This window comes from Mustelus asterias, chromosome 13 (assembly GCF_964213995.1).
Source record: "Mustelus asterias chromosome 13, sMusAst1.hap1.1, whole genome shotgun sequence".
NCBI lineage: Eukaryota > Metazoa > Chordata > Chondrichthyes > Carcharhiniformes > Triakidae > Mustelus > Mustelus asterias.
In genome coordinates, this window is record NC_135813.1 from 6,198,123 (window position 1) to 6,216,774 (window position 18,652).

The following is an 18,652-nucleotide window of genomic DNA, read 5'->3' on the forward strand; positions in this document are numbered from 1 at the left end:
CAGTTCACCGCTGGGGAAATGCTCATACACCCCCTAGTGGCTGGCTAAACTGTAGCACTGGCAGATCTCAGTCACAAAAGTACACATAGGAGGCTACAGCAAGAGAGCCTGGAGAGGAAAAGAGGTGAATCAGCAAATGTGCACACATTTAACACACAAGAAAATCATGGTTCATAGAATCATAGAATCCCTACAGTGCAGAAAGAGGCCATTTGGCCCATCAAGTCTGCACCGACCACAATCCCACCCAGGCCCTATCCCCGTATCCCTACATATTTACCCGCTAATCCCTCTAATCTACGCATCTCAGGACACTAAGGGGCAATTTTAGCATGGCCAATCAACCTAACCTGCACATTTTTGGACTGTGGGAGGAAACCGGAGCACCTGGAGGAAACCCACGCAGACACGAGGAGAATGTGCAAACTCCACACAGACAGTGACCCAAGCCAGGAATCGAACTCAAGTCCCTGGAGCTGTGAGGCAGCAGTGCTAACCACTGTGCTACTGTGCCGCCCACTAATACCGTGCCCTAATTCACTAATATTCACGCCTGCCCCACGCAAAGAAAAAAGAGAATCAAACCCATCCTCACAAACCCGGGTTCGATTCCCGGCTTGGGTCACTGTCTGTGCGGAGTCTGCATGTTCTCCCCGTGTCTGCGTGGGTTTCCTCTGGGTGATGACACCCCAATGTTTAAAGATGTGGCATGGGCGGCAGCGGTTAGCACTGCTGCCTCACAGCGCCAGGGACCCGGGTTCGATTCCCGGTTTGGATCACTGTCTGTGCAGAGTTTGCACATTCTCCCCGTGTCTGCGTGGGTTTCCTCCGGGTGTTCCAGTTTCCTCCCACAGTCCGAAAGACGTGCTGGTTAGATGCATTGGCCGTGCGAAATTCTCCCTCAGTGTACCCGAACAGGCGCCACCAGAGTGTGGCGACTAGGGGATTTTCACAGTAACTTTATTAGTGTTAATGCAAGCCCTCTTGTGACACTAATAAATAAACTTTGAATTTAAAATTCCAATCACACTTAGAATCACTACAGTGCAGAAAGAGGCCATTTGGCCCATCGAATATACACCAACAATCCCAATCACAATCCCACCCAGTGCCTATCCCCGTAACCCCACATATTTACCCTGCTAACCCTTCTGACACTAATGGTCAACTTAGCACAGCCAATCAATCTAATCCATGCATCCTTTTACTGTGGGAGGAAACAGGAGCACTCGGAGGAAACCCACGCAGACACGGGGAGAACGTGCAGACTCCACACAGACAGTGACCCGAGGCTGGAATCAAATCCGGGACCCTGGAGCAGTGAGGCAGCAGTGCTAATCACTGTGCCACACCAGCTAAAGGGGTAAAGCAGATATATGGAATCCCATGACAGTATTATATTATCATCAGCTTGATTTTCATAGAATCCCTACAGTGCAGAAGGAGGCCATTCAGCCCATCAAATCTGCACCGACTCTCTGACAGAGCATCTTACCTAGGCCCTATCCCCATAACCCCACATATTTACCTTGCTATTTCACCTAACCTACACATCTTGTGACACTGAGGGTCAATTTAACACGGCCAATCCACCTAACCTGCGCATCTCTGGGCTGTGAGATGAAACCGGAGCACCCGGAGGAAACCCACACAGACACGGGGAGAACGTGCAGACTCCACACAGACAGTCACCTGAGGCCGGAATTGAACCCAGGTCCCTGACGCTGTGAGGCAGCAGCGCTAACCACTGCGCCACCGTGCCACCCATGTTTGCTGAGGGAAGATCTTGTAATATAATTAGTCACCACTGCAGAGGATGACAGAGGAGTCTGTATTAGAACAAAGAGTTCTATCTCATAGAGTCCAAGTGAAAAGGGGCTGGACCATCAACAGAGGTTAAGCAGCACAGTCCAGGAGAAACCACTGTAGATTTGAGTCAGAGTCTCCACTGCACAGAAATATTCACAATACTAACTACAGACTGGCTCAGATCCAGGAGTACAGTACAGAGAGATCTCTGTGGATTTAAGTTATTGTGCAGTCATTGTGTGCATCTAAGGAGTCCAGTAACTGAACATTGTGGTATTGTGAGTATTGTCAAAATTTCCTTAATCTTAAAATTAATTATGCACACCCACATTGAAAACCTAGATCTCCTCTAACAATTATTCAGCATCGAGAACCTCCTGATAAAAATAAATATCCTTGCAATGATTTCAAAACTTTGGATAATCAGCATTCAGCGCACTTCCAAACTACTCACAATTTCCACACTGCAGCTAGAAAGAACCACTGGTATAAACTGACAACAATATCAGGGCAAATCGGTCAAATAAATAAAGACCACCAAGTGCTTTTTCAGATTAATAAACAGAATCATAGAATCCCTACATGGCAGAAGGAGGCCATTCAGCCCATCGAGCCTGCACTGACCACAATCCCACCCAGGCCCCGTCCCCACAACACCATGCATTTACTCTAGCTAGTCCCCCCCCCCCTGACACTAAGGGGCAATTCAGCACTGGCCAATCTACCTAACCCGCACGTCTTTGGGACTGTGGGAGGAAGCCGGAGGAATCCCACGCAGACATGGGGAGAACGTGCAAACTCCACACAGGCAGCGACCCAAGCTGAGAATCGAACCCCAGAAAAGGGGCTGTCTGTACTATGTTGGTAGGGGGAGCAAGGATAGGGGATTGCATGGTGTGAATTCTTGACTGACTGTGGGTCCTTTAATCAGCTAAAATCTAGCTACCTCTTTTCAACTAACGGAGATGCCTTTAAAATAAAACAAGGTATTCGTCTCAACCAGGGATGCTTTGTGTGAAAACTGAGTCAAGGCGAGCCAGAATAGCATTAATTTTTTTATATGGTCTGTCCCAGCTCAACTCTCCCGGGAGATTTCCAGCTATCACAGCAAGCAGACAGGAGAATGATTCACTCTTAGACTCTACAGGAATTCTCTCTCTCTCTCCTGAAATTATCCCGGATCGGAGGGATGCGCCGCAGTGTACAAACGATTCAAGCTGGTTAGAGATTCTTTAGCTGGACAAAAAACACACAGAGAGGGAGAGAGAGAGAGAGAAAGTGCGGAAATTAATTCTGTCTGAGGCAGCCTGCTTTCAACCCTGGAAGAGGAAAAGCCTCCCTCTGATAAGTTTGGGAATGCTGTCGAAGGTCCAGGCACCGTCTCCAAACCACTTCAGCTCCCGTTCCCAAAATTCAACCACAAAATGGGATGTCCGGGCGAATTCCCACAGCTGGATACACTCGGAATAACATATCAGAGATTGCTGAAATTATACTTTTATAAAAACGTTTGGACTATTTTCCTTCTTGACACTGGACTTTCAGACTTGCAAAAAAATAAATAAGGGGGAGGGGGGAAGGAGGTTTAAACACTTCTGCGCCTGGAGAAATGTCCAATTCTATTTTTTTGCCCAGATTGGAAACAAAATTGGACTTGCTTGCGTTAAAAAAGTGCAAAAAAAGCAAACGCCACTTTACAGTAACTCCCTAACTGTGTATTTGACAGATCTGTAACAACTGCCAATGAGAGGAAACGGAAAGATGCACTGACACAGATTCCCAACTAATCCACACTACTACAGCCCAGTCCCACTTACAAAAAATAAAGCAGCAGAGGGGCTAAATTATGCCCTCAATTTTGTACCCTGAAGCTTGATGACACTGCAGTCAAAAGCCTGGGAGATCTGATCAGTATTTTTTCCCCCAAAAGAGTGTTGGCTGTGATAAGGCTGCCCTGATCAGCTTTCTATTGAATTAACATGTCAGTACCGCCCGTGCCCCCCCCCCCCCCTTCTCCCCCCTCCTCCGTTTCTCCTCGTGTGTCACTTTGGGGATGTTTCTGAGTGTTTCTGTGTGGGGAATGTCTGTGTGTGTGAAACACACACCGAATTTTCCTGATCATCTTCCAAAAATCCGAATCTCTCACTTCCTCCCTCTCTGGAAGTGATTCGGAAACGTTGTCCCCCTCCCCCAAAAAAAAGTTTTCGGTAACTATTCCCCCCCCAACACGCCACCTCCCCATCCACCCAAGCCCCCCCATCCGCAACTCAAGTGGTTTGGAGACTCACTCACCCCCCGTTTGCAGCCGTCTTGCTGTTGGAGTCCAGGGCTGCCGAGATCTCCATTCTCCTATTTCATTCTCCTGCCTGAATCCCATTGAAAGCAGGGGGAAAGAGGCACAATCTGACAGCATCTGTTCACTCCATGGTGTGTGGCTGGCAACTCTTGCAAGTGGAGACAAAATGGCTTGGGGAGACAAATCGACTCTTGCAGCCTGCTTAACACTTCAACATCGAGCCCTTTCCTTGCCCCTCGATGTGTCAGTCCCATTGAACAGACACAGGCATCAACATAAATGTTTCAGCAGCGGTTTGGGAGGGTGGGGGGGGGGGGGGGGGGGCGGTTTTGGGAAAGGAGGGGTGGGAGAGACAGACAGAGAGAGAGAGAGAAGACTGCAGATTTGTTTCACATGTGTGTCTGTGTGCAAAAAAAACCCAAACCTTTCGAGTGAAGAAGGGACTTCAGGAAGTTTTAAATCCCAGGGGACAGGCATTGGGGGAGGAGGGGAGGAGGGAGGGGGGTTGCAGGTCTCATCAGGGGGCTGGCTGCTTACTCGGTCCCACTTTCAGCAGCAGGGACGCGAGGTTTTCCACATAGCCCAGCCGAGCAGGACTGGGACTGCAGAAGGGGCTGGGAAAAGCTGAGCAGAGCAAGAGGAGGATATGAGAGCCAGTTAGGGGATTTTTTTCTCTCTCTCTTTCCCAAGTTTCCCCTCTCTTTACTGCCGCCTCACGGCATGGAATGCAATCTTCAACCTCTCTCTCACACACACACAGAAAACCCAGGCCTCTCACTGATTACACTCTCATTACAATGCTGCCAATTGCAGTTTAATGTGTGTCAAACATCTGGGGGGCAAAACTGTAATATTAAAGCTTGCAAGACTCAGAGATTTCAATCAATTCATTTCAATTAGGATGAATCAGAGCTCTTTAATCTGGCAGTACTGTACAAAAATTAAAGACAATTTCAGATTCTGTGCCACTGAGAGAGAATAGAGCCAACGTTTCAAGTCTGGATGACCCTCTGTCTATTCTATCCTCACACCAGCCTCCCATCCGTTGACTCTGTCTACACTTGCCGCTGCCTCGGCAAAGCAGCCAGCATAATTAAGGACCCCACGCACCCCGGACATTCTCTCTTCCACCTTCTTCCTTCGGGAAAAAGATACAGAAGTCTGAGGTCACGGACCAACCGACTCAAGAACAGCTTCTTCCCTGCTGCCGTCAGACTTTTGAATGGACTTACCTCGCATTAAGCTGACCTTTCTCTACACCCTAGCTATGACTGTAACACTACATTCTGTACTCTCTCCTTTCCTTCTCTATGAACGGTATGCTTTGTCTATACAGCGTGCAAGAAACAATACTTTTCACTGTATGTTAATATATGTGACAATAATAAATCAAATCAAATCAAAGTCAGATGCTGTCAGACCTGCTGAGATTTTCCAGCATTTTCTGTTTCAGATTTCAGCCTCCGCGGTATTTTGCCTTTACCACGGCGGCACAGTGGTTAGCACTGCTGCCTCACAGCGCCAGGGACGCGGGTTCGGTTCCCAGCTTGGGTCATTGTCTGCACTTGCTCCCCGTGTCTGCATGGGTTTCCTCCGGGTGCTCCGGTTTCCTCCCACAGTCTGAAAGACGTGCTGGTTAGGGTGCATTGGCCGTGCTAAATTCTCCCTCAGTGTACCCGAACAGGCACCAGAGTGTGACGGACTGGGGGATTTTCATAGTAACTTCATTGCAGTGTTAATATAAGCCTAGAATCATAGAAATCATAGAAACCCTACAGTGCAGAAGGAGGCCATTCGGCCCATCGAGTCTGCACCGACCACAATCCCACCCAGGCCCTACCCGCTAATCCCTTTTTTTTAACCCGCTAATTTACCCGCTAATCTACGCATCCCAGGACTCTAAGGGGCAATTTTTAACCTGGCCAATCAACCTAACCCGCACATCTTTGGACTGTGGGAGGAAACCGGAGCACCCGGAGGAAACCCACGCAGACACGAGGAGAATGCGCAAACTCCACACAGACAGTGACCCGAGCCGGGAATTGAACCCGGGACCCTGGAGCTGTGAAGCAGCAGTGCTAACCACTGTGCTACCGTGCCGCCCTACTTGTGACACTAATAAATAAATATATCTTCAGATTCTGTGCTGCATGGATAGTGTACTAGCCAGTTGCAAACAGATCTAATACTATGCAATTTCTTTTCTTTAAGAGGTCAATTTGAAACTAAACATTGGTAGCTAAAATGAAAACAATGTTATAACTATACTGGAGCTAATTGTCAGGGCTAGAAAAGTATAGCTATGAGGAGAGGTTAGATAGGTTGAGGTTATTTTGCTTGGAACAAAGAAGGCTGAGGGGGTGATTTGATGGAGGTGTATAAAATTATGAGGGGACAAGATAGAGTGGACAGGATAAAATTGTTTCTGTTGGCGGAGAATTCTAGAACCGGGGACATCGATAAGTGGCAGTAGGTGTAGAGGGGACATGAGGAAGAACCTTTTTACGCAGAGGGTAGTGGGTGTCTGGAATTCACTGCCCAAGTTGGTGGTGGAGGCAGAGACCCTAAAACTCATAGAATCATAGCTTCCCTACAGTACAGAAGGAGGCCATTCGGCCCATTGAGTCTGCACCGAATACAATCCCACCCAGCCCCTATCCCTGTAGTCCCATGTATTTATGCTGCTAGTCCCCTTGACACTAAGGGGCAATTTACCATGGCCAATCCACTTAATCCTCACATCTTTAGACTGTGGGAGGAAACCGGAGCACTCGGAGGAAACCCATGCAGACACGAGGCGAACGTGCAAACTGCACACAGATAATGACCCAAGCCGGGAATCGAACCCGGGTCCCTGGCGCTGTGGGGCACCAGTGCTAACCACTGTGCCACCGTGCCACCCGATTCCTTTAACTCCTTTAAAAAGTACCTGGATCTGCACATTAAGTGCTGTAAGCTACAGGACTATGGGTCGGGTGCAGGAAGGTGGGATTAGAAAGGGCACCTGGGTGTCCTCAGGATGATATAGTCAAGGTGGGCTGAATGGCCTCCTTCTGCGCTGTAACTTTTCTATGGTTCTATGGTTTAAACTGAGGTTAGGAATGACGGGCACAAGAAGTGTAGATTACAGTGTGAGATCAATTCTCTTCATTTGCCACATGCTGCTGGAAAGGAAGCATCCAACAGACTTGTAGATCATTGCATTGTGCCGATCCAATGTCCTGTTAGTGCTGGGGAGGGGAACCTCTTGATGAACCGTTGTCTCATTTTAATTCTAAATATTACACTTTACACAACCTTTTAAGTATAATATAGATGGGGACTGGGGCCAAAGGGGAGGCTCGAGTAACTTGTAATGTAATTACAGTTTAGGAAATAAAATTCCTACCCTGTGTTAATAATTAAATGATGCACATGGACGTATGTACAGTATGATAACTAAATATCATGTCTCTATACAAGGGTCATCCAGACTTGAAACGTTGGCTCTATTCTCTCCCCACAGATGCTGTCAGACCTGCTGAGATTTTCCAGCAGTTTGTTTCCGGTTCCAGCATCCACAGTATTTTGCCTTTATAAAGTTTATTTATTAGTCACGAGTAGGCTTACACTGCGATGAAGTTACTGTGAAAAAATCCCCTAGTCGCCACACTCCGGCGCCTGTCCGGGTAACACTGAGGGAGAATTTAGCATGGCCAATGTACATAACCAGCGCCTTTTGGACTGTGGGAGGAAACCGGAGCACCCGGAGGAAACCCACGCAGACACGGGGAGAACGTGCAGACTCCACACAGACAGTGACCCAAGCTGGATATTGAACCCAGGTCCCTGGCGCTGTGAGGCAGTAGTGCTAACCACTGTGCCACTGTGCCACTCACGTCTCTGTAGTTTGTAAGTTTGTTCCTACACACCAGGTTGTGAGACCCTTGGGTATATTATTACTGATTGCATTACGATTGCACATATATATATTTGATTCGATTTATTATTGTCACATGTATTGGTATACAGTGAAAAGTATTGTTTCTTGCGCACTATACAGACAAAGCATACTGTTCATAGAGAAGGAAATGAGAGAGTGCAGAATGTAGCGTTACAGTCATAGCTGGGGTAATATATATAGGTATACACATAATATATATATAAAGTGGTGGTTGAATAGAGCACGCTGGAGAATGATAGCGAAAATCAGTGAATCCAGCCAGTTACTGTATGGTAGACACGGACATCTCCACATTTGTTATTGAAGAGGTTGGCTGGGATTGCTTGTAAATTAAAACTTTAGGGATTTCCTGTGTTAAATTATTGAGGGAAGCTTTGTTCTGTATTTCACTGGAGGATTTAGCGGAGGTGCTACATTATTGAAAGCTTTTTAGTGTCAGGAAGGTACTGGGTGTATTCGGGTGACTATCCCTGTCTCGAATGAGCTACAGGGGGCAAAGCCTCACAGGATTTCTTTCTCTGAGGAAATGATGTGGAGTTGCCGGCGTTGGACTGGGGTGGGCACAGTAAGTAGTCTCACAACACCAGGTTAAAGTCCAACAGGTTTATTTGGTAGCACGAGCTTTCGGAGCACTGCCCCTTCATCAGGTGAGTACTGATGAAGGAGCGGCACTCCGAAAGCTCGTGCTACCAAATAAACCTGTTGGACTTTAACCTGGTGTTGTGAGACTACTTACTGTTCTCTGTAGAAAGTGAGACTCACATTTTTATCGCTCCTTTCATGACCCAAATTCCAAAATGTTCTGGAGCCAATGAAATACTTTTTGAAGTGTTGTTGCCGCTGTTGTGATGTTGGGGAGCCAATTTGCACAAAGCAAGCTCTCGCAGATGGCACTGTGATAATGAGCAACTGGTGAGAACATGGGGAGTAACCTCCTTCAGAATGGCATCTTACACATCCCAGTGAGTGGGGTGAAAAGTGCTTCAGCTTAACTCTCAGGCAACAGCTCACACCCCCAGCAGTGCAGCACTCCCTCAGCACTGCACTGGAGTGTCCACCCCGATGGTTGTTTTACCCTCAAACCTGGCATTAGGGATCCAACTCACAACTCAGCAGCAAGCCTGGCACTGGCTGATCTACAGCTGATACCTAGAGAGGGGGCTTGTAGGCAGGTTCTGCTGGTGTGTGTAATGGTTTAGAGTCACAGAGGTTTACAGTTTGGAAACAGGCCCTTCAGTCCAACTTGTTTGTGTCGCCTTTTTTGTTAAACCACTAAGCTAGCTGAGCTGTAATTTTCTATGGTTCTATAGGGCATGGGTTAAGGGTGAAAGGAGAAAAGTTTAAAGGGAATATTAGGGGGGGCTTCTTCACGCAGAGAGTGGTGGGAGTGTGGAATGAGCTGCCGGATAAAGTGGTAAATGCAGGGTCACTTTTAACATTTAAGAAAAACTTGGACGGGTTCATGGATGAGAGGGGTGTGGAGGGATATGGTCCAAGTGCAGGTCAGTGGGACTAGGCATAAAATGGTTCGGCACAGACAATTACCCCAGCTATGACTGAGCTGTAATTTTCTATGGTTCTATGGTTCTAGTCCCAATTGCCCGCATTTGGCCCATATCCCTCTATACCCATCTTACTCATGTTACTGTCTAAATGCTTTTTAATAGACAAAATTGTACCCGCCTCTACTACTGCCTCTGGCAGCTCGTTCCAGACACTCGCCACCCTCTGTGTGAAAATATTGTCCCTCTGGACCCTTTTATATCTCTCCCCTCTCACCTTAAACCTATGCCCTCTAGTTTTAGACTCTCCTACCTTTTGGAAAAGATGTTGACTATCTTGCTGATCTATGCCTCTCATTATTTTATACCCCTCTATAAGTTCACCCCTAAGCCTCCTACGCTCCAGGATAAAATTTCCCAGTCTATCCAGCCTCTCCTCATAACTCAAACCATCAAGTCCCGGTAGCATCCTAGTTTGTGAATATCTGCAAATCCTCGTAAGGAATGAATTCCAGCTCACTTTGTGGCAGTGTGGCAAATGTGTGTCTGTGGGGTGTGGGTCTGATCCCAGAGCTGTGTGCCTGGGGGGGATTTAAAGGGATATGTGTTGTTTGTACCTCTGCTGCCAAATGTGGACAGTAGCTACATGAATGTGGCGGGTGTTAGTGGGAGTGAATGGGGTGGAGAGGGGGGTAAGCATCTTTAAGTGTAGGAACTGTCTAAGCGCTTTGTACTCCAGCACCATTTATACAGGGATCGCCTACATCAACTGTCAGAATACACTCATCAAGGACCCACACTTTCTACAGGTAACATGTTGAGGTTAATAACCAAATCACTTACAAACCCCTGCTAACCAGCAAGACTCCAGTGGGAGACACAATGAGAACTGCCTGCAAAGAGGCACTTCAAATTGTTCTGTAAAGTGGAAATGTTTCTAGGGAAGAGCTCCCCAAGAACTCCCATTAGAATGCACATCTCTCTTTCTCATTCTGTCTTTATTTTCCCCAGTTACTGGCCACATGGGCTTTATAGCAGTCAGCTGTTTTGAGTGGAAAGTTCTAGCCTAGGTCCCATTGGATCTCGCTCTGCTGAATCACAGCTCCAGAGAAACTCACGCAATGAAATGCATCCCAGAAAGAGAGAGAGAGAAACAAAAATCTGAAAATAACCCTTCCAAACATTCAGGCAAAGCTACAGCGTTCCAAAAATCTATTTTTTCATAGAGGAAGGGGGTCATTCAATCCATCAAGTCTGTACTGACCACAATCCCACCAACCCGCAACCCCATGCATTTACCCTGCTAATCCCCTTGACACTAGGGGGCAATTTAGCATGGCCAATCAACCTAACCCGCACATCTTCGGACTGTGGGAAGAAACCGGAGCACCCGGAGGAAACCCACGCAGACATGGGGAGAACGTGCAGACTCCACACAGACAGTGACCCAATGCCGGAATTGAACCTGGGATCCATGGCGCTGCGAGGCAGCAGTGCTAACCACTGTGCCACCCTGCCGCCCTAATTTCTACTAAGCTTTTCTACCAAGCTGCCTCAAGACAAAGTTGCCCAGTAGAAATGACATTAGGTGGATTGGCCATACTTAGTATCAGGGGATTAGAAGGATAAATAGGGGGGGGGGGGGTAGGGGGACAGTGCCCGGGTGTGTTTTGTGGTCAGTGCAGACTTGATGGACTGAATGACCTGCACTGTATGGACTCTATGCATACATTTTGCTTCCAAAATCCTGGGAATAATGCTCGCCTGGGGAAGGAAATACACTCCTACCAGGTTTGTACTTAACCCGCAGGGATCACTCCCTGACCCTTTGATTTATTATTGTCACATGTATTAATATACAGTTGTTTCTGGTGCACTATACAGAGGGTATTTCAATAGCAGCTATGTTTGGGGTTGTGGGGAGCTCAGTAAAGGGAGAGATTCCTGAGAAAACACAATTAGCAATCTCAATCCACATGCCTTCCCCCCGGGAAGAAATTCTGTGAATTTAAGAAAAAAAGACTTACTTTCTTGCGAGTGTCCAGCTTCTGCAATCTCTCCTTGCAGTCGCTAAATACATTTGTAGGCATTTGCCCCAATAGCTGAAATCCAGTGGCGGGGGGTTAATCAGAACGAGTGCCCGGGAGAGAGAGCTTGGTCTTCACAACGTACACTCATTGGGGAAGGTGTGAGAAATCTCTCCAGCAAACAGCAACTCCACAAACTTCCCTCTGCCCCTTTCAGAGGTCGGGCAACAATCCTAAAATGTCCTGGGGGCGGCTTTGCGGTCCCACGAATGACTCTCCTTCTGCTCCTGGCGATTATTCATTGAGGACAATCCAGCTCTGGGGGTGGATTTGGGTGGTCTCTGGTACCTGGCAGAGGAGAGACAGAGAGACAGCGGGACTCGACCGGCCGCACAGTTGAACTCACTCACACTGGCTGAGGAACCGTGGATGTTTCCTTCCCGTTTAAATAGCCATTTGCTACTGTGACTGAGGGGGATTATTATTTTTTTGGCTTCAGACACTTAGGTGTCCGGTTTCAACACACTTTCGACTTTAATGAGCCGGGATCCTGCATTCAGGCTGTAGAACTTATCCTCCTCTCAAATCCAAGTAACCCTTTTCTCTCTGGGCAAATCCCTTCACTGGAAATGTCACTAACATTGCTAAATGTTAGCAATTCCACCAAATGACTACTCCCCCCCAAATAACACCACTTGGAACTCAGAAATGAGAAAGTTCAGTGTAGCAACTCATTTCTATCACATTTTCAACACACTCTCTGTCTTTTAACTCTTAACTCACACAAGGAATGAGATTCACCCTCTCAATGGTACAGATAGAGTGCAGCTGACCCTAAAATTCAATTAGACAGGGTAGATTCAGAAAGAATGTTCCCATGGTGGGGAAGTCCAGAACTAGGGGTCATAGTTTGAGGATAAGGGGCAAATCTTTTAGAACTGAGGAAATTTCTTCAGTAAGAAGTCTCACAACATCAGGTTAAAGTCCAACCCTAAAGTTGGACTTTAACCTGGTGCTGTGAGACTTCTTACTGTGCCCACTCCAGTCCAACTCCTGCATCTCTACATCCTGAAATTTCTTCACCCAGAGGGTGGTGAATGTGTGGAATTCACTACCACAGAAAGTAGTTGAGGCCAAAACGTGTGATTTCAAGAAGAAATTAGATATAGCTCTTGGGGATAAAGGGATCAAGGGATATGGGGGGAAGGGGGGGATCAGGATATTGAATTCAATGATCAGCCGTGATCAAAGTGCATCACTTGATGAAGGGGCAGCGCTTCGAAAGCTCCTGATTCCAAATAAACCTGTTGGACTTTAACCTGGTGTTTTGAGACTTCTTACTGTGCCCACCCCAGTCCAACGCCAGCATCTCCACCTGATGATCAAAATGAATGGCGGAGCAGGCTCTAAGGGCCGAATGGCCTACTCCTGCTTCTAGTTTCTATGTTTCTGTGTAATTGTAGTGTAAACCGGGAGTCAGGACCCACTCCCTTTAGAAAAAATCCAGTGTGAGAGGCGACACTGGAAGGGGGGGTTAAGTTTTTAGTTTATTCATTAGTGTCACAAGTAGGATTACATCAACACTGCAATGAAGTTACTGTGAAAATCCCCTAGTCACCACACTCCGGCACCTGTTCGGGTACACTGAGGGAGAATTTAGCATGGCCAATGCACCTAACCAGCACGTCTTTCGGACTGTGGGAGGAAACCGGAGCACCCAGAGGAAACCCATGCAGACACGGGGAGAACATGCAGACTCCGCACAGACAGTGACTCAAGCCGGGAATCGAACCCAGGTCCCTGGCACCGTGAGGCACTGTGCCACCATGCCGTCCATAAATGGGCTTCAAAATATAAACATCCTTAAATTGTGTGCAAATGCCCTCCTCACATATGCACCCTACACATTTAAAGTATCTCTGTGAGGGGAACTCTGCACATACATTATCACCAGACAGGAGTGACCCTCAGCAAGACTATTGTACTTTCCCAGTCAGCTACCGTGAATAGGGGAACACTAACAGAAACTGTAAGTCTTAGCTTGTCTGGCAACAACAGGAGACAGCAGAGAAGTTAACGTTTCATGGACCCCCTTCTGGTGAAGAGTTCATCCCTGAAATACTGACTTGTCCATTCTCTCCACAGCCTCTGGCAAATTGCTGGCTGTTTCCTGACTTTGTTTCAGCTTTCCAGGTATTTTGCTTTTTTTTTTGTGTAGTATAAACAGGCTATTGCTCAGCTGGAACTAATACTACACTGGAACTTCCCCGTGGTTCAGCTCTGAACTGCACGCCAAGGCTAGAATGCCTGACTCCCCTGTGTCCCACTGAGCGCAACTGGACACATTAGTCAAGACAAAGTCTGACCAGCGAGCTTTACTGTTGGAGCATTAACGTCCCCTCAGTCGCACCGCCTTGGCCACACAGCTCAGCCTGCAGTCTGCTGGCTCTGTTGACTGCTGCTCCGCACCATGTTGTGTGTCATGTCTGGTAGAATCCCACAATCTCCCTCAGCTTTGACAGCATCTGTGAAATTCATGTGTTCCCATTGCGCAGTCAGGCTGCTCCTGTGACGTCCAGTCCCGACTGAGCTGGAACTTCCTCCAATTCAACATTGGGAAGATAAAAACTCACCACCGCTGCCAGAACCTCTGTTTCTTATCTATCAATTCCATCAAGGGTGGCACGGCGGCACAGTGGTTAGCACTGCTGCCTCACGGTGCCAGGGACCTGTGTTCGATTCCTACAGTAAGTAGTCTCACAACACCAGGTTAAAGTCCAACAGGTTTTATTTGGTAGCACAAGCTTTTGGAGTGTCGCTCCTTCTTCAGGTGAGTGATGAAGGGGCAGCGCTCCGAAAGCTCGTGCTACCAAATAAACCTGTTGGACTTTAACCTGGTGTTGTGAGACTTCTTACTGTGCTTACCCCAGTCCAACGCCAGCATCTTCACATCTTTGATTCCTACCTCAGGTCACTGTCTGTGCGGAGTCTACACGTTCTCTCCGTGTCTGCGTGGGTTTCCTCCGGGTGCTCCGATTTCCTCCCACAGTCCAAAGATGTGCGGGTTAGGTGGATAGGCCATGTTAAAATTGTCCTTTAGTGGCAGGGGGATTAGCAGGGTAAATATGTAGGGTTATAATATATATAATTATATTATAGTGTAATTTATTTACGTATAACCCATAGAAACATAGAAAAACTACAGCATAAACAGGCCCTTCGGCCCCACAAGTTGTGCTGAACATATCCCTACCTTCTAGGCCTACCTATAACCCTCCATCCTATTAAGTCCCATGTACTCATCCAGGAGTCTCTTAAAAGTCCCTGTTGAGTTTGCCTCCACCACCACTGACGGCAGCCAATTCCACTCGCCCACCACCCTCTGTGTGAAAAACTTCCCCCTAACATTTCCCCTGTACCTACCCCCCAGCACCATGTGTGGGGTTATATACATATTATATATATAATATATATATATATAACCCCACATATGGGATCATATGTGGGGTGGGATTGTTGTCGGTGCAGACTCGATGGGCCAAATGGCCTCCTTCTGCATTGTAGGGATTCTATGATTCTATCTCTTGCCCTGGGCACCGTCTTGAGCCTATTTGCAGCCTTGACATCCTATCCGATCCAGTGCATCGGACTCCACATTCACTCTATCACAAAGACCACCTGCTTCCATCTCTGTAACATCACCCTTCCCCACCCTTGCTTCAACCCGTCTTCCGCTGAAACCGTCCTCCAAGCTTCAGCCACTCCCAGATTTGACAATCCGAAGGCTCTCCTGGAAGCCTCCCATCTCCCACTCCCTATCACCAGCAACTCATCCAAAACTTTTACCCCAAACTCGCACCAAATGTGGTTCACACATCACCTGTTCTTGCTGGTGGACATTGACTCTTCATTTATCAACAGCTTGTTTTAAAATTCTTATCATCCTGTTCAAATCCCTCCGTCAACTTGTTCCTCACTATCGCTGCAACCCCCTCCAGCTCTACTCTCCCCCACTCCCCAGAATTCAACATTCCAACTGGTCTCCCGAAGCTTCCCCACACAATGCACCACCAACGGCAATATTGCCTTCAGCCTAAGCGCTGGAATTTCCTCTCTAAATCTCTCAGCCTCTCATAAAGTCATAGAGTTTTACAGCACAGAAGAAGGCCCTTCAGCCCATCAAGTCTGTGCTGGCCATCAAGCACCCGTCTATTTTAATCCCAGTTTATAGCACTTGGTCTGTCGCCTTGTAAGCCATGGCATTTCAAGTGCTCATCTAAATGCTTCTTAAATGATATGAGGATTCCAGCCTCTTCCACCCTTTAAGCAGTGGGTTCCAGATTCCCACCACCCTCTGGGTGAAAAGGTTTTCCTCAAATCCCCTCTAAATCTCCCACCCGTTACCTTAAATCTCTGCCCCTTGATTACCAAACCCTCTACTAAGAGGAAACATTTCTTCCGATCTGTGTCCTTCATCATTTTGTTCACCTCAATCAGGTCCCCCTCAGCCTTCTCTGCTCCAAGGAGAATAACCCCAGCCTAACCAACCTCTCTTCATAGCTGAAACACTCCAGCCCAGGCAACATCCTAGTGAATCTCCTCCACACCCTCTCTAGCGCAATCACATCCTCCCTATAGTGTGGCAACCAGAACTGCGCAATGAACTTTATATGTGGCCTAACGAGCATTTTATACAGCTCCATCATAACCTTCCTGCTCTTATATTCGATGCCTCGGCTAATAAAGGTCAGTATCCTATATGGCTTTCACCAACTTTTACAGGTGCACCATAGAAAGCATTCTTTCTGGTTGTATCACAGCTTGGTATGGGCTCCTGCTCTGCCCAAGACCGCAAGAAACTACAAAGGGTCGTGAATGTAGCCCAGTCCATCACGCAAACCAGCCTCCCATCCATTGGCTCTGTCTACACTTCCCGCTGCTTCGGCAAAGCAGCCAGCATAATTAAGGACCCCACGCACCCCAGACATTCTCTCTTCCACCTTCTTCTGTCAGGACAAAGATACAAAAGTCTGAGGTCACGTACCAACCGACTCAAGAACAGCTTCTTCCCTGCTGCTGTCAGACTTTTGAATGGACCTACCTTGCAATAGGTTGATCTTTCTCTACACCCTAGCTATGACTGTAACACTACATTCTGCACCCTCTCCTTTCCCTCTCTATGAACGGTATGCTTTGTCTGCATAGCGTGCAAGAAACAATACTTTTCACTGTATACTAATACATGTGACAATAATAAATCAAATCAAATCAAATCAAAAACAGGTGCCTTCTCTCCACCATACTCTCCTCTTTCAAGACGGTCCTTAAAGCTGATCTTTTTAGTCATTTGTCTTAAAATCTCTTCCTTTGGCTTGGTTTCAAATTTCTGTCCTGTGAAGCACCTTGGGGCATTTTATTACTTTTGATTTGATTTGATTTATTATTGTCACATGTATTAGTATACAGTGAAAAGTATTGTTTCTCGCGCGCCATACAGACAGAGCATAACGTTCATTAAAGGTGCTATATAAATGCGAGCTGTTGTTATTGATTTATTCTTCCTGGATGTACTACACTGATTTGTTCTTTCACTTTTGTCCAGTATGGTTTGTATTTCCTGAGCTGCCCCCTCAGAACAAACTCTTCTTTATTACGCGATACAATCTGAACGTTTAAACTATTTTTCAATCCGAGTAAATAGATCGAGTGGCAACCCCTCTTTACTGATTACCTGTCGATCTCACTCAGCATTTACACACAATGAATCATTTGCTGTTTGTTATCTATAGCAACGATTTGGATGAGAATGTACAAGGCATGATCGGTACGTTTGCCGATGACACTACAGTAGGTGTTATTGTAGACGGTGAGGAAGGTTACCAAAAATTGCAGCAGGATCTTGATCAGCTGGGGAAGTGGGCCGAGAAATGGCAAATGGAGTTTAATACAGATAAGTGTGAGGTGTTGCATTTTGGAAAGTCAAATCAAGGTAGGACTTTCACAGTGAATGGTAGGACCTCGGGGAGTATTATGAAGAGAGGGACCTTGGAGTTCAGGTGCACGGTTCTCTAAAGGTGGTGTCACAGGTAGACAGGGCAGTGAAGAAAGCTTTTGGCATGCTGGCCTTCATCAGTCAGGGCATTGAGTATAGAAGTTGGGAAGTTAAGTTGCAGTTGTACAGGACGTTGGTGAGGCCGCACCTGGAGTATTGTGCTCAGTTTTGGTCGCCTTGCTGTAGGAAAGATGTTATTAAACTGGAGAGAGTGCAGAAGAGATTTACAAGGATGTTGCCAGGATCAAGGGACTGAATTATAGGAAGAGATTGGACAGGCTAGGACTTTTTCTTTGAAGCGAAGGAGACTGAGGGGTGATCTTATCAAGGTGTATAAGATCATGAGAGGCACGGATAGGGTGAATGCACTCAGTCTTTTTCCCAGGGTTGGGGAATCGAGAACTAGAGGGCATAGGTTTAAGTTAAAAGGGGAAAGAATTAGTGGGAACCTGAGGAGCAACAGTTTTACACAGAGGGTGGGATGTGTGTGGAATGAGCTGCCGGAGGAAGTGGTTGAGGCAGGGACATTGACAACATCTAAAAGGCATTTGGACAGATACATGGATAGGAAAGGCTCAGAGGGATATGGACCACATGCAGGCAAATGGGGTCAGCTTAGATGGGTTTTTTGGCCGGCATGGACCGGTTTGGAAATCTGCCATCCTTACCTGTTCTGGTCTACAGGTAACTGAGTGTGGTTGACTCTTAACTGCCTTCTGAAATGGCCGAGCAAGCGACTCAGTTCAAGGGCAATTAGGGATGGGCAACAAATGCTGGCCCACGTTCCATGAAAGATTTTTTGAAAACAGTACGATAAAACACAATTTAGACAGCAGCTTGAGTCTGGCATACAGTTCACTTCACCGCATTACAGGAAGGATATGATCAAACCAGAGGATACAGAACAAGGATGTTGCCAGGACTGGAGAATTTTAGGGACACTTATGGCAATTTAGCATGGCCAATCCATCTAAACTCTGGACTGTGGAGGAAACCGGAGGAAACCCACACAGACACGTGGAA

At 47.0% G+C, this 18,652-nt stretch overlaps 1 protein-coding gene across 1 annotated transcript in view; it reads right to left on the reverse strand.

Moving 5' to 3' along the window:
• The window catches only part of col27a1b (collagen, type XXVII, alpha 1b), a 610,967-nt gene extending 606,806 nt beyond the window's left edge, over positions 1-4,161 (reverse strand). The window contains exon 1 of the mRNA XM_078227545.1: positions 4,102-4,161. Coding sequence (XP_078083671.1) covers positions 4,102-4,154 — 53 coding nt within the window. The 5' untranslated portion in view covers positions 4,155-4,161. The remainder of the gene's footprint in view (positions 1-4,101) is intronic.
• Positions 4,162-18,652: the final 14,491 nt, after the last annotated feature.